At 42.1% G+C, this 25012-nt stretch overlaps 1 protein-coding gene across 2 annotated transcripts in view; it reads right to left on the bottom strand.

Moving 5' to 3' along the window:
• RXFP2 (relaxin family peptide receptor 2) overlaps nucleotides 1–25012 on the bottom strand; it is a 453266-nt gene that overhangs the window by 25132 nt on the left and 403122 nt on the right. Inside the window, exons 12-14 of one of the 2 annotated variants that reach the window (XM_082248385.1) lie at nucleotides 22305–22376; nucleotides 19981–20049; nucleotides 2238–2309 (exon numbers count right to left, since the gene is read on the bottom strand). In XM_082248385.1, the coding sequence (XP_082104511.1) occupies nucleotides 2238–2309; nucleotides 19981–20049; nucleotides 22305–22376 (213 nt within the window). The remainder of the gene's footprint in view (nucleotides 1–2237; nucleotides 2310–19980; nucleotides 20050–22304; nucleotides 22377–25012) is intronic. The other variant, XM_082248386.1, reaches the window with a different exon arrangement.

Here is a 25012-nt window from a genome sequence, read left to right as displayed (position 1 = left end):
AAGCTTAAATAATATCCATAACATGATAAAGCCTGGTAACAAATATTAAACCAGATTGATAATGTAATTTAGAAATTTGTGTATGTACAGTATCTTCACAAATATACAACTAACAGCAGGAAAATCTTTACATTTGCAGAAAATGGAGCTTATGCCTAGTCCAGGGCTAAAAATTCTTTGAAGGAAAATTATTTTATTATCTTTTCAAAGTTTTCTCATATGTGCTTTGCCCAATAAGTGAAAAAGTTTGTTTACTGCGCACAGAAAATGATTATTTCTCTGCTATGAAAAATCCTAAATGGTAGACATACTGTTGTATGTACTGCAGGTAGCTGTAAAGTCAGTGGATTACCTATAATTTAAAGTGAAACTATACTTCCACTGTAACTCACTGTGAGCAGGGAGGCTTTTTATTGCAGAAAAGATATGCGATGTTTCTTTTGCAATAAACTATACCTCAGTAAACAATAATGTGCTGCATTTTAATAAATATGAAAAACACCACTGTACTAGATAGCAGGGTAGAAAAAGAGAAGTAGAGAAACATTACAAATAACAAAGTGATTTGTCCAAGAAAATTACAAAGTCTACTTGAAGACAGTAAAGTGTATTCCACGCCAGTAAGTCAACCTCCACCAAATATATTTCATGTAAGGCTTCTCAGAACAACATGCCCTTCATATTATAGAAAGGTCATATATGGTGTATGGTATGGTGTTGTATTGCAGATCCATCACAGTGGCACTCTTCAGGAAACACCCACTGGTTGCTGGCTGGACACAGGTTCACTTTAGACACTCCGCTTTATACAAATGTGGCCCAAAAAGCACCCCCAGATTCCTCACATATGGCACTGCTAGAAATCTACCATGCTTGCTTCAAGTCCCCCCTGTGACCACACTCAGAGGTGACTAACATTTTAGTCTGAAAGGTGACTAACATTTTGCATAAATCTGCACAGCTTTGTCAACCTTTGAAAATAGTCCTCCTCATTATCGATTTACAGTCATATTCAATTAAGAGCAGAGATGTAAAGTAACTAAGTAGAACTACTTCACTACTATACTTAAGTACCGAAAGGTGGTATCTGTACTTTCCTGGAGTATCATTTTTTTCTCCTACTTCCACTTTTACTTCACTACATTTTTTCAATGATTTCAATACTTCTACTCCGATAGTTTTTTTTTGTGCTGCATAGTTACTCGTTACAATTATAAAAATTACCACTGCCAGAACAGTAGATGGCAGATTTCATGAAGCTCAAAACATGTATTATCAGCGCATACAAAAATAAATGCTACTGTATGTATAAATAAAAGCTGCATTTGAAATAATAAAAAATATGATGTTCAAACTTTTGACTTCTTTCTTTAATAACTACATAACACAGTACTTGTACTTTTACTTTCAGTACTTGAGTAGCAATTTTTTTTTCAAAACTACTGGTACTTTTACTTTCAGTACTTGAGTAGCAAAATTTTTAAAAAAACTACTTGCAATACTTAAGTACAAAAAATGTTGAATACTTTAGTACTTCTACTCAAGTCACTTTTTGATCGAGCACTTCCACTTCTACTCAAGTCACTTTTTGATCGAGCACTTGTACTTTTACTCAAGTATGGGTTTCGAGTACTTTATACAACTCTGATTAAGAGTGCTGATTCTTTAATTTGAACCTGTGGTCTACCTAAAAAACTGGAAACTACCTGGCATCACAAAGAGGAAGCCATTTCCAGGAGCCCTGAAACACAAATTTCTCTAATATGCAAATGTCAATATCAGTTCCAGTTCCTGAAGTCATCCTTAGGCTGGCCATAGATGGTTCCAATCTCGGCTGGTTCAGCAGGGACCGGCCGAGATTTGATCCATGTATGGCCAGGCTGATTGTACCCATCGATTAACTTGGGTACAACCAGCATGTCAGATTTCTAGCGTGGGACTATTGCCAGCAGGGCTGGCTTTCCTGTGACCCCCTGTTGGGAGAACAGCTCTGGGGGATGGATACCCCCATCAACACTGACTGTGTTGATGTGGGAATCAAGTAATTTTCTTTCCTGCATCCCTGACTGCAGGAAAGAAAATAACATCATCTATGGCCTGCCTTAGTCTTACTGCTTCCCACATTTGTATTAGCTAATAGGTATGCCTGATGGCCTGGTGGCACTAGGAGTGGGCCAAAAATATACATAGTAGGTGTTTGTGTTAATAAATTACAATGTCTTTCAATAGATACATACATGTGAGTGAGATTCTTCATTGGCTGGAACATTCTTGTGCTAATATTCGGAATTTCAATTTTTTCCAGAGCTCTAAAAAAATAATTTTATATTAAGTTCAATGTAAAAATGTTATAATACATTTTTGAAATAGATGACAAAAGAAAAAAAATATAAATATGAGTGACATAGAGTTCAATGAGTATACACCTTTGAACGTGTACAGACTGTAATGCAGAGTCAAACGGGGGCTAAAATGCAGCACATTTTTTGCATGAATGATAACATTTCATAAGTACATTATATTTCTATACTAGATTTATTTATGACACCTTAACCACTTAAGGACCAGGCCTATTTCTGACACTTGTTGTTTACAAGGTAAAATCAATATTTTTTGCTAGAAAATTACTTAGAACCCCCAAACATTATATATATTTTTTAACAAAGACCCTAGAGAATAAAAGGGAGATTGCTGCAATACTTTATATCACACCGTATTTGCGCAGGGGTCTTACAAACGCAATTTTTTTTTTAAAAATACACTTTTTTTTTTATTTAAAAAATAAGAAAACAGTAAAGTTAGCCCAATTTTTTTCTAAAATGTGAAAGATAATGTTACGCCAAGTAAACAGATACCCAACATGTCATGCTTCAAAATTGCGCACGCTCGTGGAATGGCGACAAACATTGGTACTTAAAAGTCTCCCAAAAAATTTCTACAGGTTACAGAGGAAGTCTAGTGCTAGAAGTATTGCTCTCACTCTAACGATCATGGAGATAACTCACATGTGTGGTTTGAACCCGGTTTACAAATGTGGGCGCGACTTGCGCATGCTTTCACTTCTGCGCGCGAGCTCGGAGGGACAGGGCGCTTTCAATTTTTTTTTCTTATTTATTTTACCTTTTATTTTTTATTTTTACACTGTCCCTTTAAAAAAGTTTTTTTTGATCACTTTTTTTCCTATTACAGGGAATGTAAACATCCCTTGTAATAGAAATAAGCAGGACAGGTCCTCCTAAATGTGAGATCTGGGGTCAAAAAGATCTCACATCTCACATCTACCCTTATAAGCAAATAAATAAATACATTTTTTTCCCGCAAGAAAAAAATGGACCCTTTAAGGCCATTGCGAGGAAGCGATGTATGACGTCGTTCAGTCCTCCAAGGCCATAGAGTCGAGTGGAAGCCATCTTGCCCTCATTCGACTTTCTGCACAGCACCTGAGAGGACCTAGTCATTTTCCCCACTACCGACAACTCCAGTAAGCTGTGAGACCGGGAAGCAGTGAAGGGGGGGCACCTTTCCCACCACCTATAAAGCGATTCTGCGGCCACTTTTATGTGAAAGAGGACCAGCCGTCCTGTAAGAAAATACCGGGGTTCTGGCAGCTATCTATCATAACATTGCTATTTAATGTCAAGGTAGCAACGTAAAACTGCGACGGGCGGTCTGGAAGTGGTTAAAGCAGTGTTCCTCCCAATGACAACAATGATAGGGCATTGTTTACTTCCTCTTATGCCAGAACATTTTCTTCTTCCCTGGCTACAATCCAGCCTTTCTATAGTTTGGAAGACAGTAAATTGACCTTTTCTTTAGAAAGTCTGGAGACCCCTGCCTTACAGTATTGAGGATTATGTATCCGTTCTATATTTGTATGCAGTCAACATTTTTGCTTGCCTAATACAGATCTAATTGATAATTATATTTCCAGAATACACAATATCGTTTAGTCAGTAGAGAAAAAATTAGATTTTTAAACATGAGGGGTGGGAACAAAAAAAAAATTCCAAGGCTAAACATTACATTACCAACCAGGCAACAGGAGCTCAGCCAAACAACTGGAGCCCACCTAAAAAAACAATGAACCCTCAAAGAGGATCAGGTCCAGCCTGCAAAACCTTGTGAACCTTGCCAAAAGAAGCATCCACAGATGCCAACACATTCACTTTATAAAACATTGTAAAAGTATGCACCGAAGACCAGGTCACTTACGCTTGTTGATGGAAAGCCCAGGAGACACTAAGCACCCTAGTAGAGTGTGCCTTGACAGGGAAAAGAGGAACCTGACCCCTGACGGAATAGGCCAGAACCACCGTCTGTCTGATTCCTCTGTAAATGGTCATAGAGGAAGCGGACAACCCTTTTTGAGGTCCATCCATGAGCACAAAGAGAGAGTCTGACTTCCTGAAAGACTCTATAGCTGCCAGGTACACCCTTATTGGCCGGACCACATCCAAGGCATCCAAGGCATCCAAGGCAATTTCCTTCAGATGTTTAGGCCTGGGACACAGATAAGGCAACACAATGTCTTCATTCAAATGAAAATCAGAGACAACCTTTGGAAGGAATGATGGACAGGTGCGAAGAACCACCTTATCCCTGTGAATCACCAGGTAAGGTGAACGAAAGGATAACACGGCCAGTTTTGACACCCTGCGCGCAGAGGTGATAGCCACTAAAAGGCCACCTTCTGGGACAGCGTAAGCAGGGAAATCTCCTGAATATTTTTACAGGGAGGCTTCTGTAGAGCTGAAAGCACCAAATTAGGATCCAAAGGCGGCAACGGAGCCCGCACTGGAGGAAACAAATGTCGGACACCCTGAAGAAAGTTACGCACCATGGATTGTGTGGCCAAAGGTCGTTGGAAGACTGCCAAAGCTGACACCTGGCCCTTGATGGTACTCAAGACCAATATCTGTTCAACCCCCCGTTGAAGGAAGGTCAAGATCCAAGCCACCGAGAAGGAGCGAGGATGAACCAAAAGTGACTCACACCATGCAATGTACGTCTTCCATGTACGATGGTAGATCTTCCTAGATGTAGATTTCCTAGCTTTCAACACTGTAGGAATCACCGACTCAGATAAATCCCTATCCTTCAGCACCTGGCGTTCAACAGCCAAGCTGTCAAAGCCAGCCACTGTAAAGCAAGATGGAAGATCTTTGGGACAGCAGATCCTCCCTGAGAGAAAGCTGCCAAGGAATGTTGGCGACCAGCTACACCAGATCGCCGTACCAAGCCAGGTGAGGCCAGTCCAGAGCCACTAAGATGACTGGAGTCCCTTCTGCCACAATCCTGCGTAGAAGTCTTAGCAGAAGCTTGAGAGGAGGGAAGGCATAAATCAGACGATACTGACCCCGCGGGGCCACCAGCGCGTCTGTGGCGTCCGCCAGAGGATCCCTTGACCAAGCCACAAACCTCTGCACCTTTCTGTTGAGCTGAGATGCCAACAGATCCACCTCAGGGGTGCCCCACCGGAGACACAGGTGATGAAACACCTCCGGATGAAGGGACCAATCCCCGTGGTGCAACGCCTGCCGACTGAGGTATTCCGCCTGCCAATTTTCCACTCCAGGAATGCGTACAGCGGAGAGGGCTGGAACGAACCGTTCTGCCCACCATAGAATGCCGGCTAGCTCCAGATCCACCAAGAAACTTCTTGTGCCCGCTTGGTAATTGACATAAGCCATGGCTGTGGCATTGTCCGATTGAATTGGACAGATCATCTTCAAGGTTGTCCAGTAGATGATCCGTCCAATGATTCAGACACAGTCTGATTGCTCGGAGTTCCAAGACATTGATCGGGAGTCTCGACTCTTCAAGCGTCCAGATCCCCTGAGCAGAATGCTTGCAGAGGACGCCTCCCCAGTGGAACAGGCTGGCATCTGTGGTGACCACTGTCCAATACAAGAGGAGGAAGGAATTTCCCAGTCAAAGCGCCAGAGAACTAAGCCACCATATTAGGGACTTCGTCGTGCGCAGGATCTGATTGTCCAGAGACTGCGGGGTCCTGTCCCATTTGGTCAGAATTTCCCTTTGCAGGGACCTTGTATACCAGAGCAGACTTCTGAAAATTCTGAATCCAGCCGAACTCCCGAAGAGGTGGTTCTCCACCAGAGCAGAGGGAGACTCCGCTCAAAGATGGAGATCCTACAAGTAGCCCAGTACCATGATTCCACAGTACCGTAGGCTTCCTTGATAGAGGTGAGGAAATCCCCCTGACGCAGGGATGCCACCACCATTTGAATGAACTTAATTCTGATCTTCTGTACAAAGCAGTTTAGTGCCTTGAGGTCCAGGATTGGACGCACTTTGCCTTCCTTCCTGGGAACTGTGAACAGGTTTGAGTAAAAACCCTGAAAGTTTTCAGAGGTTGGAACCGCGAAAATCACCGCTTGAAGGAACAGGTCCTGTACCGCCCCAAACAGGGCCTGTAAGAGGTCTGGGGACAGGCGCACGTTGGAAGGAAAAAGTGAAACTCGATTTTGTAGCCAGACCAAATGAATCGTGGACCCACTTGTCTTGCACCTGGGAAGTCCACGGGTGCAGAAACAAGCGAAGAAGTCCCCCCCCCCGATACGGTGGAGGGCGCATCTTCATGCAGAAGGAGCATTGTCCCCGGGTCTGGAGAAGCCCGATCTTGGCTTGCCAGACCAGTTTCATTTGGATCCTCAAGAAGAGGCCCTAAAAGGCTTTGAGCCCTTGTCAGTCCACTCTGAAGGACGAAAAAACTTCTTATGAGCAGAGAAGGAAGGCCTTCAATGAGGTTCCTTGCCCTTAGTAGCCTGCGGAAGAAAAGTACACTTCCTCCCTGTGAGACCTAAACAATGTCATCCAGGGTAGCTACAAACAGGCGATCTCCTTAAAAAGGAAGATCAGTCAAGGCCTTTTCTGAAGTCTGATCTGCAGACTAGCACTTGAGCCAGATAACACACCGAAGGACCACTGCCAAAACAGAGAGGTGCACCATCAGGGGAGCTGCATCCAAATTGGAATCACAGATAAACTAAAGCCCCTGGACCAGCTGGTCTGTGAGCTTGGCAAAGGCAGGGGGGGGCTGTTCCCCATCCAGGTCACCATGTAGGAGCTTAGCCCACTCGGTCAGAGCTTGCGACACTAGGGCAATGGCGAATACCGGCCTCATTGCCGAACCAACCAGAGTGTAATTGTGCGGGCCACAGCCTCCACCTTCCGGTCAGCTTGATCCTTAAAGGCCCAGGGTCTAATCAAATGGAATCATGTTTGCCTTGTTTAATCTGGAAACCAGAGGGTCCACCATGGGTGGTACAGTCCACTTCTCAAGAAGGGACTCCTCATAGGGTTAGCGCCTAGTAAAGCGCTTAGGGACCCCACGGGGATGCTTTGGTCGTCCCTACTCTTTAGCGATAATTCTGTCAAAATAGGCAGGGAAAGGAAACACCTTTGCTGCGACGGATGGCTTGTAAGTGCCAAAGGCACCTGCGCCTCCATCGCAGCTGCTTCAGCTTTAGCTGCATCCTCCATCTTCAGGGTCTCACGCACAAATACAATCAGTGCATCCACCAGCGCCTTCTCATGTGCAATCGCAGGCGTGGAGGAATCATCCTCACTATCAGAGGATTCCAGGCGCGTGGTTGCAGGCCCAGCAGGGTGACCCACATCCACAGGGGTCGAATAAGATTCAGGATGAGACAGATGAGGCAGGGAAGGCAGGAGGTGCTTTTTTGCTGGCCCATCGCCAACAAGCTACCTCCACCTCCACCTGGGATACAAGGGACTCCAGGTGCATGGATGGATGGTTGGGACCCAGAGGGCCCCGCAGCCTCAGAGAGAGGATCAGGTGGGGAAGTGAGTCACCAGGGGGACCCCACAAAAAGTGTAAAACACGGCTAAGGGACAACCCCCACCACGCAGGAAGTGCCACCCGGTTGCTAGGCACAAAGCACCAAGCAATCCTCAGCAGAGAGGGAGAGGACCCCACCAGCCGCAGAAACAAGCACCTTTAGCCACCAGGAGACTCTGCACTACACGTGCGGTGATCAGGAAGTAAAATGATCCAGGAGTCAGCATCAGGGGATGAGGAGGGGCTCCTACCGCCAAAATCACCACCTACTACAGGGCTCCACTGTCATCCAATGGCAAAAACACAGGCTACATCAAAATGGCGGCTCTGTGAAGCACCACAAGGCTAACAGGGACCCAGGAGGGAGACCAGGCCTCAAGGACAGATCCAGGCAGGACGGGGGCCCTGGCAGGAGCCCCCATCAGGTACAACCCCCCTCAGCACAATTGATCACCCGGTCACCAGCGGCACACCCCCTGGCCCCTATCGCCATTTAGCACCCTGCCCCCATCCCAGGAAATTGGTCAGACCATCTAAATTTCCCCAGCATGGAGGGGGGCAGGATAATGGACTTGGCAAGGGGGGTAGCTGAAGGAAGGAGGGGAACTCGGGGGTCAGACTGCCAAAAGGAGGGGCCCACGTGCACCCCAAAACCCTCCAGCGGTAGAGGGGGGGCAGCTACTCACTATACCAGGAACCAGGCAGGCACTGCTCCAGACAGAACCACTCTCCATCGAAATGGGGGAGCTGTCGGCCAGGAGGAACACATGTGACCTCGCGAGGGGTTTAACTCGCAGGCCAGCCCCTGTCCAGTTGGGCTATGTCATGGCTGACCTATCACTGAGCTGGGATCTGTGCGCGCTCACTGGCCACCTGGGGTGACCACTGGATCTACTGTAGATTATCCAGCCCTGTTACCCAGTCTGGCAGTTAATTGTAAATCTCACAGGAAAAAAAAAATTCTATCTAAAAAATGTTGCCAAGACCAAAGATCCCAGAAAGGAAATAGGTCCTTACTCCTCCTGACTAAGTAGAAAAAAACTGAGTGGCTATAGCAGAGAGAGGGAGTATACCCCCTGGGACTGCTCATGGGTGTAGCCAGAATTCCTTTCTGCCTAGTGTCCTACTCCATTGGGAGTAGAATAACCCAATGATTATGAATATCAGGAGCTGTGTCCGTCAATGAACGATAGAGAAATTACCATTGTGTACTACATAAAGTGCCAGCCAGGATTTTTCTATTTAGTTCTGGACAAAGTAGGACGACATAATATTTTTTTTCTGTCTGTGATCGCATTGTGGAGATATTTCTTCACTTCCTGTCCCTGTTACACATGTACAAATAACTGAGGATGCAGTTGTTACTAAGATAATAAAAACATTGTCAGAACTTCAGAAGTTATAACCTTTATATATTCTTCTGTTCTGAAAGGAAGTGAGGGAAAATTTCCCTAAAAAAAAGCTAGATAGCAAGATAAACCTGACAGAGCTGGGTGGAAAGAAATAAAAATTGGTTCTGATGAATCTATGTAAAACAAATCCGTAAAGTGTAGTATGGGTTGACTCTGTTCTTGTCCTAGGCCACTACGCCTCTTATAGCACCTTGGCAGATAGTAGTTTTTTGAATGTGTATGGAGGAGCACCTGGTACAAAAGTTCATCTCATTGTGTGGATTTTTTTAAATCATTTAATGTTTAAGAGACTCAAATACAGCCACTGCATTTGGGGGGGGGGGGGGGGCTGTCTTAACTTATTTGGGTAACATTAACAGACAGACTGAATAAGTCTCACTTTATTGTTCCACAGTAGGTTGTAAAGCCATCTACAGCCATTTCTTCACTCAACATTTAGATGTTCATATGGCTTATCAGACTTTGAGCATAGTTATAGCCATGGCCTGCTGCTTTTGTATGCCTGTTCTGCCTATTATTAATTCCAGACTGACACTTTGATTTGGAGTCCATACTTCTAGTTGTGCCCTTGGCTCTGGCAAAGAAGTCAGGATTTGTCTTTCAAAATAGTAATAAATAAAGCATTATATTATAAAATGTGATTGATTTAAACACTTCATCCCCTTGTTATTTTCTTTTTAATCTCTTTCTACATTTATCACTTGTTATCCTCAAAATAGATACTCAAGCGTCCAGTGAATTCAGTGTTGTATTGCTGCAATATGAAGATCCATCACTAATTGCAGGACCAGTGCTGCCATATTCTTTACATATGTTATCGGGGGGTGCTGTCTCTTCTGGGTTCTTTCAGCCAGCTCCCGATAATACCCATATGCTGCAATGCATCATCAGGGGGCCAGCTGCAACAATCAGGAAATGACAGGACCCCCCCCCCCACAATGATGTAGAGCAATGCATGCCCTGTACTCTGAGTCATCTTGGGATATGTGATGTCAAAATCCTAGGAGGTTGCAAGAGACTGGGAATCATTCTTGCCTAGAAAAGAATCCTGGGAGTTCGGGAAGGGAATAAGAAAAAATTATTAAAAATAAATAAAAATAAATGTCCAATTGAGAGAGAGGAGGGAGGTAATAGTGCAATAATAGCAAGTACTGTAAGTGGGGAGGGTGATGGTGTGCTTTAACCACTTGCCGACCACCCGCTGCAGATATACTGTGACAAGCTGTCTCGGCTGCGTGAATCGCCGTACCTGTACTGGCCGGGCACCAGTGTTCGCTCCCCGTGGAGAGAGAACAGCGGTCTGCTGTTGTAAACACAGTAGATCGTTGTTCTCTCAGGAATCAGCACAGAGCGCCTGTGATCCTCCTATTTAGGAACACAGGTCGCTGTGTTGATTTCACAAGCCCATCCCCCTCACAGTTAGAAAACACCCCCTAGGCATACACTTAACCCTTTGATCGCCCCTGAGTTAACCCCTTCCCTGGCAGTGTCATTATTTCAGTAACAGTGCATATTTTTAGCACTGATTACTGTAGTAATGTCACTGTGCCCCCAAAAAATGTCAGTTAGGGGTCCAATCTTTCCGCTGCAATATCGCAGTCCCACTAAAAATCGCTGATCGCTGCCATTACAAGTAAAATAAATAAATAAATAAATAAAAATGACATAAATCTTTTCCCCTAGTTTGTAGACGTGATAACTTTTGCGCAAACCAATCAAAATACACTTTTTGGAATTTTCTTTACCAAAAATATGTAGAAGAATACAAATTGGCATAAAATGATGAAACATTTTTGATTTTTACATTTTTTTATTGGGAATGTTATATAGCAGAATGTGAAAAATATTGTTTTTTTTTTCAGAATTATCGCTCTTTTTTTGTTTATAGCGCAAAAAAATAAAAATCGCACAGGCGAACAAATACCATTAAAAGAAAGCTCTATTTGTGGGAAAAAAAGAACATAAATTTTATTTGGGTACAGCGTCGCATGACCGTGCAATTGTCCATTAAAATAATGCAGTAATCACAAAAAATGGTCTGGTCACTAAGGGGGTAAAACCTTCCGGTCCAGAAGTGGTTAAGGATTGTGCATTCTTCTTAAGACATTGTGCATTCCTCTTTTGAGTAGGATTGAAAATTGATCTTGGGCTTTATGGGTAAATAAATAAAAACGCTTGCTGAGAATCTTTTGCAATGCAAAGTCTAAGCTATTGCTATAGGCTTGGCTGACACTACAGGGTGATGCTGTTCAATGCAGTGGAGAGCAGAGTCTATTCCTGATGCATTCTGAGTAATTCCTGATGCTTTGTGTGAAATATTGAGTTTCATTATACAATACTTAGACCTCATGTACACTGCACGTTTTTACAGCTGCTGTTTTTGGTGTCAGACGTTTTTTTTTTTACAGCCAATAAACTCCCCAGCATGTTATCCTATGTGTCCATGCACACATAAGCTGTTATCAGCAGTTTATGGCAGGGGCGTTTTCTGCCTGGAAAAAAGGAGGAGTTTTTCAGCTGTAAAAACGCTCTAACTCTAATAAAAGCTTAAAAAAATGAAAAAAATATTTCTCCCGCTCATCTGGTGATTCTCTCAAGATGTTCGAACACTTGTGCTTGATAGAACCATTGGCTAGGAGTGCAATTTCTAGATTGTATATAGACTTCATCTCTCGTGAAGTTGAAATATACAGTGGGTACGGAAAGTATTCAGACCCCCTTAAATTTTTCACTCTTTGTTATATTGCAGCCATTTGCTAAAATCATTTAGGTTCATTCTTCTTCCTCATGAATGTACACATAGCACCCCATACTGACAGAAAAACACAGAATTGTTGGCATTGTTGCAGATTTATTAAAAAAGAAAAACTGAAATATCACATGGTCCTAAGTATTCAGACCCTTTGCTCAGTATTTAGTAGAAGCCCCCTTTTGATCTAATACAGCCAGGAGTCTTTTTGGGAAAGATGCAACAAGTCTTTCACACCTGGATTTGGGGATCCTCTGCCATTCCTCCTTGCAGATCCTCTCCAGTTCTGTCAGGTTGGATGGTAAACGTTGGTGGACAGCCATTTTTAGGTCTCTCCAGAGATGCTCAATCGGGTTTAAGTCAGGGCTTTGGCTGGGCCATTCAAGAACAGTCACGGAGTTGTTGTGAAGCCACTCCTTTGTTATTTTAGCTGTGTGCTTAGGGTCATTGTCTTGTTGGAAGGTAAACCTTTGGCCCAGTCTGAGGTCCAGAGCACTCTGGAGAAGGTTTTTGTCCAGGATATCCCTGTACTTGGCCGCATTCATCTTTCCCTCGATTGCAACCAATCGTCCTGTCCCTGCAGCTGAAAAACACCCCCACAGCATGATGCTGCCACCACCATGCTTCACTGTTGGGACTGTATTGGACAGGTGATGAGCAGTGCCTGGTTTTCTCCACACATACCGCTTAGAATTAAGGCCAAAAAGTTCTATTTTGGTCTCATCAGACCAGAGAATCTTATTTCTCACCATCTTGGAGTCCTTCAGGTGTTTTTTTTAGCAAACTCCATGCGGGCTTTCATGTGTCTTACACTGAGGAGAGGCTTCCGTCGGGCCACTCTGCCATAAAGCCCCGACTGGTGGAGGGCTGCAGTGATGGTTGACTTTCTACAACTTTCTCCCATCTCTTGACTGCATCTCTGGAGCTCAGCCACAGTGATCTTTGGGTTCTTCTTTACCTCTCTCACCAAGGCTCTTCTCCCCCGATAGCTCAGTTTGGCCGGACGGCCAGCTCTAGGAAGGGTTCTGGTCGTCCCAAACGTCTTCCATTTGAGGATTATGGAGGCCACTGTGCTCTTAGGAACCTTAAGTGCAGCAGAAATCTTTTTGTAACCTTGGCCAGATCTGTGCCTTGCCACAATTCTGTCTCTGAGCTCTTCAGGCAGTTCCTTTGACCTCATGATTCTCATTTCCTCTGACATGCATTGTGATCTGGAAGGTCTTATATAGACAGGTGTGTGGCTTTCCTAATCAAGTCCAATCAGTATAATCAAACACAGCTGGACTCAAATGAAGGTGTAGAACCATCTCAAGGATGATCAGAAGAAATGGAAAGCACCTGAGTTAAATATATGAGTGTCACAGCAAAGGGTCTGAATACTTAGGACCATGTGATATTTCAGTTTTTCTTTTTTAATAAATCTGCAACAATGTCAACAATTCTGTGTTTTTCTGTCAGTATGGGGTGCTATGTGTACATTCATGAGGAAGAAGAATGAACCTAAATGATTTTACCAAATGGCTGCAATATAACAAAGAGTGAAAAATTTAACTGTACGTCAGATTGGGAAAAAGATATACAATTAACATTTTCCTTACAAGAATGGTCTAAAATGACCCTAAATATACGTAAATCCACAAAATCCATTAGTATCAGAGAAATGGCCATGAAGGTTTTTACCCGTAGGTACTATACCCCTGAACAACTAAATACATTTTTCCCAGAAATACCACCCACTTGTTTTAGGGGTTGTGGGGAAATTGGCTCCTTGAAACATATATTTTGGGATTGTAACAAGATTGCTCACACCTGGTCTCTAGTTTCCTCCCTAATTGAAAAACTAACAGACAAAAAAATAACACTCACTTTGCCATAGTGTCTATTGTTTCATGACATCCCAGATATATCCTCTTCTCTAACTAGATTGATACACACTATTTGCATTGCAGTAATGTGGACGGTGGCCTTTCAATGGAAAAATCAGGAAATCCCTTATCCAATGGTACTCAACAGAATAGAAGAGATTCGTTCCGTGGAATGCTTACACCATTCTATCACTAACTCAAAAAAGGCTTTTGACAAAAAATGGACCCCATGGTATTTATATAAATGTTCCTTAGTCACTTAAATACATATCCCCAAAGGATGATACAATAATTACATGCATCATTTATTTGGGTCAATATGCCAATTGCCCTCTAAACTCTTTAGATCTACTCAACCTGGTGTTGTATCTTCCATCTAATCGTGGGAGCAGATGACATTAACTTATTCTACTTTCTATAAACATTTGAGATACTTCGAGATATTCATCTTTTGAGAGTTGTCTTTTTGTTTCTTATTGTTTTTGTTTATAAAATTGAAAAAAAAATAGCTATATATATATAGGTTATTATCTTTTTCTTCACAACAAATCTATTTTTTGAGATATATACTTTTCTATTGTTATTGCATTGATTTATGGAAGTTTGTAATCTGTACATGTGCACTCTATATATGTGAACAACCTTTGTATGACATATTTTTGCAATAAACATTTTTAAACAAAAAAAATGAAAAACGTTGAAAAACGTGGCTGATTGGCATTTTTCCACGTTTTTGAGCCATAAGCTTCTGTGGGAGTATAGTTATGCTAAAAAAATCTACAGCTGAAAAAAAGCTAAAAAAATGCTGAAAAATGCTACTGCAAAAAAGCTGAAAAACTCCTTCTACCACTTTAGCTTTCTACTGACATTTTTATACCATCCAGTGTGCATGAGGCCTTAAGAGCAGTTGAAAAAGTATTTGCTTTTTTACCTGTATTGCGTTGTATTAAAGTAAATGCTGGCTATAGCATCTGTGGAGGCATTCATTGCAATTACTCTACTCGAGATCTGCTGAGCACAGCTTTGGAACACACAAATAAAAATGGAGCTGAATGTCTAATAAGTATAGCACTTTGTATGCACATGCCTAATATTTTATCTCTGTGTGACAGATATAGATACAATATTTCAAATTTACCAGCTATAGTTAGGAGCTTCCAGACAAAAAACATGCCACTAAAAGCATTTTAGCAGCTTTTGAAATTTGTTTGCAGTACATTCAGTGCACTCGATATTGAATTGGTTTGTAAAGGTACGCAAATGACAGTGATCTCTACTAACTAATGTAACGTTCTCTGTCTCCAACCTTTCCTGTAACATGTCTGCTGTTTCTGACTTTCTGCTTTACTATTTTCACAGACTATGACATTTCTGTAGTATTGTACATTGAATATTATTTGTGGCCTTTTCGCAATGTCATGGGCTGCACTCCAGGCTTCCTTTATCTAGCAAATTGCACCATTGCACTGTACAGCATATAAGTAAATTTCTGCACAGAGGCCTAGTAATTAGTACTTCTGCTTTGCAACACTAATGTCCTTGGTTTCAAATCCAAACCAGGACGCTAACTGCATAGAGTTTGTATGTACTCCCTGTGCTTATGTGGTTTTCTCCCATGCTCATTGGCTATTTGACTCTAGTATGTACAACGTATCTGTGTGCATGCAACATAGAGATCTTAGATTGTAAGCTTCTTGAGTGCAGGGATTAATGTAAATGTATAATATGCAATGTATTGTATAAATGTTTGGTGCTATATAAATACATGTAATAATATTATTACTAGGATAGATTATATATCCAACTGTTCCTATTTAAAGAAAAATCCCCGGTATGGATACTTTATATGGTGGGGCGGTGACATCATGCTCTCTATATTTTTTCAATCAGAGAACACTTTGAATTCATTTAGAAAATGTAAAGCATTTTCTGAATGGCACCGTGCCGAGTGGCCAACTTACTGTGTTCCGATTGCAACAGGGTAGACACTCGGCACGGGGCCCGGAAGCAAGTTGAGATCACTGGAGTGATCAGCCAGGTGTGTTATATACAGGTGCACCTCAAAAAAATTTGAATATCATCAAAAAGTTAATTTATTTTAGTAATTCAATTCAAAAAGTGAAACTCATATATTATACATATTTATTAAACACAGAGTGATATATTTCAAGCATTTTTTTCTTTTAATCTTGATGATTATGGCTTACAGCTAAGGAAAACCCCAAATTCAGTATCTCAGAAAACTAGAATATTACATAAGATCAATAAACAAAAAGGATTTTTAATATAGAAATGTTGGCTTACTAAAAAAGTATGTCCATGTACAATATAGTATGCACTCAATACTTGGTCAGGGCTCCTTTTACATGAATTACTGCATCAATGTGGAGTGGCATGGAGGCGATCAGCCTGTGGCACTGCTGAGTTGTTAAAGAAGCCCAGGTTGCTTTGATAGTGACCTTCAGCTCATGTGCATCGTTGAATCCGGTGTCCCTCATGTTCCTATTGACAATTCCCTCACTGATTCTCTATGGGGTTTAGGTCAGGCGAGTTTGCTGGCCAATTAAGCACAGTGATACCATGATCATTAAACCAGATATTGGTACTTTTGGGAGCGTGGGCAGGTGCCGAGTCCTGCTGGAAAATGAAATCAGCATCTCCAAAAAGCAGAGGGTCAGCAGAGGGAAGCATGAAGTCCTCTAGAATTTCCTGGTAGAGGGCTGTGCTGACTTTGGACTTGATAAAACCCAGTGGACCAACACCAGCAGATGACATGGCTCCCCAAATCATCACTAACTTGGATTCTGTGCCTAACCACTATTCCGCCAGACTCTGGGAACCTTGATTTCCAAATGAAATGGAAATTTACTTTCAGCCAAGAGGACTTTGGACCACTAAGCAACAGTTCAGTCCTTTTTCCCCAGGTAAAAGGCTTCTGGCCTTGTCTCTGGTTCAGGTGTGACTTGACACAAGGAATTAGACAATTGTAGCCCATGTCCTTGATACGTCTCTGTGTGGTGGCTCTTGATCCCCTGACACCAGCCGTAGTCTACTCCTTGTGAATCTCCCCAAACTCTTGAATGGCCTTTGCTTCACAACCATCTTAAGCTGGGGCTATTACTGTTGCTTTTGCACCTTTTTATATCACACCTTTTCCTTCCACTCAACTTTCCATTAATACACTTGGAAACAGCACTCTGTGAACAGCCAGCTTCTTTAGCAATGACCTTTTGAGACTTACCCTCCACAGGAGGGAGGGTGTCAATGACTGTCTTCTGGACAAAGTCAAATCAGCAATCTATGCTATGATTGTATAACCTACTGAACCAGACTGAGAGACCATTTAAAGGCTCTGGAAACATTTACATGTGTTTTGAGTTAATTAGCTGATTAGAGTGTGACATCATGAGTCTACAATATTAAACTTTTTCACAATATTCTAATTTTTTTAGATAATTTTGGGTTTTCTCTAACTGGGAGCCATAATCATCAAAATTAAAAGAAATAAATGCTTGAAATATATCACTCTGTGTGTAATTAATCTATAATAAGAGTTTCACTTTTTGAATTGAATTACTGAAATAAATGACCTTTTTGATGATATTCTAATTTTTTTGAGATGCACCTGTACATAGTTACACTGGTCCAAGCGGGTAAAAAAAAAATCCATAGCTGTAATTCTTCTATAAGCAGGTGCAAATACTAAGAAGACTTTAAGCCTGAAATGCAATACATGGCTTATGAGAGTTTCCTTTGTTGTTACAGAAATTAATTTACACGCACCACAATTTGAAAAGTAGTCACACAATGGATTGATACATGTTATCAGTTTTGTTGTGGCATTTCATTTACAGAGAAATAGGAAAGCGACCTTATTCCTGACATTTCTGACAGATTTGTGGTACCATTTACATAGAAATTAATTTTTCTAAGGATGCGCCTACAACTGTACCAAATACATTTCCTTATTGTAAAATATAAAGAGTCCTGTGCTGGAATGTAAATATGGCTGAGTCCAAGGGTCATTAACATGATGTGCCAAGATCTAACAAGGTCATATCATCATCAATCAGGAGTGTGCTAAAGGAGAACAAAGAGATTTTGTGCAACTGAAATTAGATGTAATTCTTCTCAAAGAGATTAATATATAAGGCTTATTATTACTGCGGCACATTTACTAGCGAAATGGTTGTCACGTGGTGTGGATGTTGCAGCCCTCACCTCGATCTCCTTTATGTCAGTCCAAGGTAGTGTAGCTAAAGCCTTCTAGGCTGTATATAGCCCACAGGGCTTACATGTAACTGTTCGTGACCTCGCTAACAACTCTGTCCTCATTCAGTAAAACGTGACCATAGGCAGTGCTTGCTGTGTTTACACACAGTTAAAGTGTAACTAGAGCCAAAACTTTATTTTCATTTAGGATAGAGTAAGGGCTCCTTAACACTTGCTTAAAATGCTGATGCTTATCAAACACTTATATAGCGTTAATGCACAGTAATATGTGCAGTTAATAGGCTTTTAGTGAATAACCCTGGCCGGTGGTTGTGGGGGTCTGCAGGCAGGGGGCTTCTCGGAATCTGGAGGCCTCCTTTAACAAGGGGGGCATGATGGGGCGGTGACATCCCAAGGGAGGTCTCTAGGTGACGTCACCGGGTGGCCATGCCCCATAGTTATATAAGAGCTGGCAGACAGCTTAGTTGGCATAACAGCGAGAGCCATAGTTGGAGCAGGACTGTATTTTTTTATTTTGAGTGAAGAAGGAGAAGACCAGAGGAAGAAGACATCAGAATAAGGAGAAGACCAGAGAAAGAAGACTTGTTGGAGCTATGACGGGGGACAATCTTAAGGACTTTAAAAGGACTTTGTTTTTTGTAACACTACACTACTTTTTGTGGGTGAATGGGTGGGTAGAGGTACAATGTACTCATTCACATGGGGGGCCAGGATCTGGGGGGCCTTGTTACAGGGGTCTTCCAGATTCCGATAAGCCCCTGCCCACAGACCCCCACAACCACTGGCTAAGGTTGTCGGGAAGAGGCCCTTGTCACCATTAATATGGGGACAAGGTGCTTTGGGTTAGGGGGGTGCAGAGCTTCCTCTGCCCCAAAGCCCCCCCCCCTGTTGAGGGCATGTGGCCTGGTATGGTCTAGGAGGTGGGGGGTGCTAACTTGCCCCCCCTTTCCTGACCTGCCGGGCTGCATGCTCGGATAAGGGTCTGGTATTGGTTTTGGGGGGGACCACATATGATTTGTTTTAAATTTTGGCATGGGGTTCCCCCCCTAGTCCATACCAGATTTAAAGGGCTTGGTATGGACTGAGGGGGACCCCACGCCGTGAGAGCTGATGACCCATCGGTTGTTAAGGACGCAGTGGTGGTCGGTTTCCCAGCCCACTCCTTAACAACCAGATAAAATTCTCATTGTACTAACGCACTGCAACCCTGCCACAATCTTATGCCAGTGTGGTTGCCGTGCGTTGCCATATACTTCGATGGGAGACGTTGAAAGGTTTCATAAGCCTCCTGACTCGACATGAGGCTTCAGTTTTTTATAATGTAAACGGCACTGTGTGCTCTCCATTGTATCATTTGCATAGGCATTTGATGGGTATTTTAGAGGCCCCTCAAACGCCTGCTTTTAATGCCAGCGTGAACAAGAGAGTTATAACTCCTGTCAGGTGTTTTTTTTTTTATTTTCTTTACCATATATGTCTATAGGGAACATTTCTCTTTACTTTCTGTTTCATGCCAAAAAAGGAATAGTGAATCCTGGGATTAGAATAGTGAATCCTGGGATTTTACTGGGGTCACGAGAACTAGCCTCCCTATTGGAATATTTCCTCTCTATTACTGTTCTGGTGTCAACCCGAAACTTGGAATTTTCCTTTACTTTCCTTTTAGATGATGATGGTAAACAGGAGAAATAGAGAAGGTGAATCTCCCTAACAGGGGCATAGACAGCAATAAAAACTGACAGGTGTTCTGATCCCTCGCCACTCTATCCAAAACCAAAAAATAAATAAAAATATGCTCCCTTTAGTTATACTTTAATACCACCTCCATACAAAGTACATAGAAAATATAGTATAGTAGAAATATACAGAGAAAAAAGAGAAAGATTAAGTTTTACTTACAGTGACTGAATATGTGGTAATGTTTCAAACTGCTCAGTATGAAGTGATAATGGATTGCAACTGAGATTACTGCAATAAAACATAATAAAACAAAGCTGTAAAAAGTCAAGCATGCTTATAAAACACTTTACTGCACTTACACTTACATTTTACTGTAAAAATGACCACTACAACTAATAGACTGGGATTACTTTGTACTGTTCTCACAATAATTGAATGTGTATATATAATCTTCATGAACCCCAAAAATACAAAGCAGACCCTTGGATCTGTGTGCTTTTTTTTTAAATGAAGCTGGCAATGAATGTAACTTGCTGGCAATTTCAAACAAATTAGGGCACCCTCCAGGCATGGTATTTAAAGTAATTGTGCATTTTTAATGTTTCACTTTAAGCATTTAAAAATTGACTGCTTTTTGCCTAATGGAATTTTACATTTTTCTTTGCATTTGTATATGCCCCCCCCCCCCCCAGGGCAGTGCCCACCCTCTTACCCACATGCTCTTTTTTGATAAACCTTGCTTTTCCCAAAAAATGGGCATTGTTCATTTGACAGATTAAACTCCCATTGATTTCAATGGGGATAAGGTTCAGCATCGGAACTTCTTTTATGTTTGCTGAACCCTGCTCTATCCAAACCCAGGGCAGTTTGGCCCATCCCTAATTGTGATAATATATTATCAATAATTAATTCTCTTACTGTTTAAAGACACATACCGTATATAATCGAGTATAAGCCGACCCGAATATAAGCCGAGGCACCTAATTTTACCACAAAAAACTGGGAAAACATATTGACTCGAGTATAAGCCTAGGGTGGGAAATGCAGCAGCTACTTGACCCAACTGGACCACCAAGAGACTCAAAACAGGGGCTGTGGGCATGCTGCAGGGGCTGCGGACATGGTACAGGAGATGCAGGGCTGTGGGCATGGTACAGGAGATTGTACAGGCATTGGTACAGGAGATGGTACAGGCATGGCACAGGAGATGGTACAGGCATGGCACAGGATATGGTACAGGCATGGCACAGGAGATGGTACAGGCTCGGCACAGATGGTACAGGCATGGCACAGATATGGTACAGGCATGGTACAGGCATGGCACAGATCGTACAGGCATGGTACAGGCATGGCACAGATGGTACAGGCATGGTGCAGGCATGGCACAGATATGGCACTGATGGTACAGGAGATGCAGTGCTGCGGGCATGGTACAGGAGTCTCACTTACCTTTACCTGCAGTGCTGTGGAGGAGTCTCACTTACCTTCCTGCCTTACATCTAAAAATGGCGCCGCCCGGCGGCAACACATCACTGCACATGCGCTGTCTGCCCTAGAATAGCTGAATGTGTATGGGCTATCCTGAGCAGCGGCGGCGCATGCCCACTGACCAGGGAAAAGGTAAGCCGAGGTGGGCTTTTTCAGCATGAAAAAACATGCTGAAAAACTCGGCTTATACTCGAGGATATAAGGTATACATTTGTGAACGAACATATCTTTTATATATCTTTTTGTTTACAAATTTACACATTTTTTTGTAAACAATATATGTGCTTTATGTGGTGGGAGAATAAAGTAGTAAATAAAAACCTGATGGGATTCTAACCATTCCTTACACTATCCAAAATAAAACAAAACAGTTTTGGCTTTAGTTATGCTTTAAATGTTTTTAACTAGTGCACAGACGTCTACGAATCGGAGCCACATTCAGATAACATTTATAAGTGCAATTTAAAGGGAATCCATTGTCAAGAAAAAAACAGGCAGACGTAAAAGTTCAGAAGTTCACCAATTTGATGAATGCTTTTTTCAGGTCTATCAATATAATGACTAATGTTACAACAGGGGAAAAGGTTAGAACATCTCTTACATCTTTGTTGCTGCATGTGTCTCTGTTGAGGACATCTCCCCATACTTTCTTCTCCAGAGACAATGATAACTGTGACAGCTCCTGAGAAGAAATGTCTTTAACAGGAACAAAGATAGTAAGCAAAACCTGCAAGAGATTCTTATTCGTCCCCATTTCAAACAAAACAAAAGTTTTGTCTAGAGCTTCAAGTCTATTCATTTCAGTTTTATAAAACCTTACTCGGCACTTGTAAGTCACAAATTAGGGTGACAGCCTTAATAAATTTGATTATTAGTGGTAGTAATTTAACAAATAGTCACAGAAATTGCTGATTTTTCACAATTTATCATTTGGAAATGATAATTAGAAATATTAAACATTATTTAGGTCTGCCTCCCTGTTATCTTGCCAGCCGTGTAACGGATTTGCTTTAAATAGGGATATGGAACAATGAAAGTTTATTATTTTCACTTACAGTTTTTGCAAATGTTTAAGCTCCTTAAAGCTGGAGAGTGGCACTTCTGTGATTAAATTATTGGACAAGTCTCTGAAAGGAACAGATAAAAAAAAAAAAGCAATTTTAGAAACCATTCAAAAGCTTGGTTTGTTGGATTGCATTAATAATGCTTTACAAAATGAAACATTCATTTTAGTAGGTATTTAGGCTGATAGAGAACCTTTTCCTCAGGTTTGTGATAATGAAAAAGAACTGGACAGGATAGGAGGACCAATTTTTGCTTTCAAAGGTACATGCAACACGGGGCTGTCATCTTTATGTTGGATTCAATCAGTGTCGGGACAAGATCATCAGGTGCCCAGGGCAAAGATGCCAAATTGAGCCCCCCCCATCCTATTATGTGTCAGCTTATAAGGATGAGGAGGAGAGAGAGCATATCCTGCACCTCCTCCCGCCTCTCTCCTCCTATCCTTGCTTCTATTAGCGCTGGGCTGACAGAAGTAGTAATGCCAGTGTCACTACTCCTGTCAGTCTTATAGTAGAACAGTGGCTCTCAACTCCTGTCCTCAGGACCCACTAACAGGCCAAATTTTAAGTATTACCTTGGGGAGATGCAGACTAAAATACTGCAATCACTGAGCAGCAAATTATATCACCTGTGATGTATTTCAGTTATCTTGCAAGCCTGGCCTGTTAGTGGGTCCTGAGGACAGGAGTTGAGAAACACTGTATTAGAAGGATTTTGCGGCACCCCCATACCAACCCCTAATGTCGGCCCTGGATTCAATACTTAGGGACCTTTTTAAAAAAGACTGCAGATACTGCTACCCACTATCTGATGGACAATACAGTGTTTACTCCACACTGCAACCTAAATTCATAAATTGTTGTCTGTCAGAGTATTCGCTTCAAAACGCTACACAGAACACTCTGTGATAGGTGGAGGGGCCAGTCAGAAGACTTTTTTTTTTTTAGTTCATTCAATTGAATGGGCACACCTGTGAATCACATCGCTATGCCTAATATATATATTTTTTTTAACACAGTAGTATGCCCATGGTAAGGACATGGTGCTGCTGTGTAACTGGATTTCTTAAAGAGTTAGTTTTATTGGGACTGCGACATTGTGGCAGACAGATCGCACCCATAACTGACATTTTTGACACTTTTTGGGGACCAGTGACATTAATACAGTAATCAGTGCTAAATATTATGCAATGGCTCTGTGACAAGCACGGAGAGATCGGAGATTAAGCTTAGCTGAAACTCCGGATCTCTCTCTGCCTGTGTGACAGAGGACTTGCCTGCTTTGTTTACATAAGCAGGCTGGTCTTCTGTCAGTTTCTCTGATGAACGTGGGAGGCCAGCAGTGATCGCCACTGCTCCTCCCATGGCCCACCTCCCGCTGTGTCTAAACACAGTGGGAGCGTGGCTTCGGCGGCACGATTACACCGCCGAGATTGCGTGCATGAAATCACGTATATATAAGTTATTTTATGCAGCCGAGCCGCCCTGCAAGTGGTTAAAGCACCTCTGGCATGCCAGGATGTGTTTTGTCATCCTTGTAGCATTTGGGAAAGAATATTTTTTTCTCACAATATTTGCAAATTGCAGATTTGCTCTCAGCAGAAATTGCCCTGTGGACATTTTTTGAAACTCTAGATGTTGGTTTCAATGATGATGACGTTTCTCTCATTTTACTGAGAGGTGGGAAAAAAAAAAAATTTACTGACCAGACTATAGGTAATCATTTTGTTGTGATGGTGGATAACATTAATGGGAATCATTTAAAGGTTATAAAGATTAACTAATTTCTCATACAAAACTACTGCCAAAGCTCATTTTGTACTGCACTCCTGTGACTCGCTTTCAGCAGACAGCGGGCTGAAGCCTGCCGTCGGTTGATGTCACAGAGTCGGTCCAGGTTGGGAAAGATCACGACTATATGGTCAGGATCCGCCCAGAACCCTGGATCGGCACCTGGGTCAGCCTCTCAGCAAGCTGCTAAAAGCCTGGGCTATCCGCTCCAGCCCCTCCACAACCCAGCACTCCGGGGAGCACTGAGAACTGATCAGCGGTGTTTGATTGCTCTGTTCTCAGTCTCAGAACCAGTGGGGGACCAATGCAGCATTGGATCAATGACGCATTCTTCTAAGTAAGTATGAATCTTAAAAAAAAAAAAAACATTCCCAAACTTTTTTTATAAGATCTGATATGACAGTAACTATCATCCACTGTATCCCAACAATTACCCAACTTTAGGAGGTACAAAATAGAGCTAACAACCAAACTAAACTGAAGCCTTTCCCCTGCAGTGCCCTCTAGAGGTATATATGAATATTTCTCTTGTTTGTGAACTGCATTAATTGTTACTTGAATTGTATTCCAGGATTTACATCTGAAAGAACTTGCAATCATTTAGGACTTTGCATAACGTCTCTGAAATCTTTCATTAAGGTCTTCATGTTACATAGTTTGAATGCCATGTCATAGATATATTATTTATCATTGTAAAATAACATATGCCACACTTCTTTCTTTTTTTCCCCAATTTCCCCAAACAGCTCTGAACTAAATGGGGAAAAAACATTTTTTTTCCCCAATTTATCTGTTTTTTTTCCTAGGCCTTCCTATCTCTAGGACATTGTAAATGCATCTGTCACAGTGATGGACAGTCCAAATGCTTCTCTTACACATAGGTGATCAGTGTAAATGCTCCCATTATA

Source organism: Pelophylax lessonae (genome assembly GCF_965119305.1).
Source record: "Pelophylax lessonae genome assembly, chromosome: 2".
In the NCBI taxonomy this organism is placed as follows: domain Eukaryota; kingdom Metazoa; phylum Chordata; class Amphibia; order Anura; family Ranidae; genus Pelophylax; species Pelophylax lessonae.
Note: the sequence above shows the minus strand (reverse complement) of the source record. Positions and strands in the feature narration are given on the sequence as shown.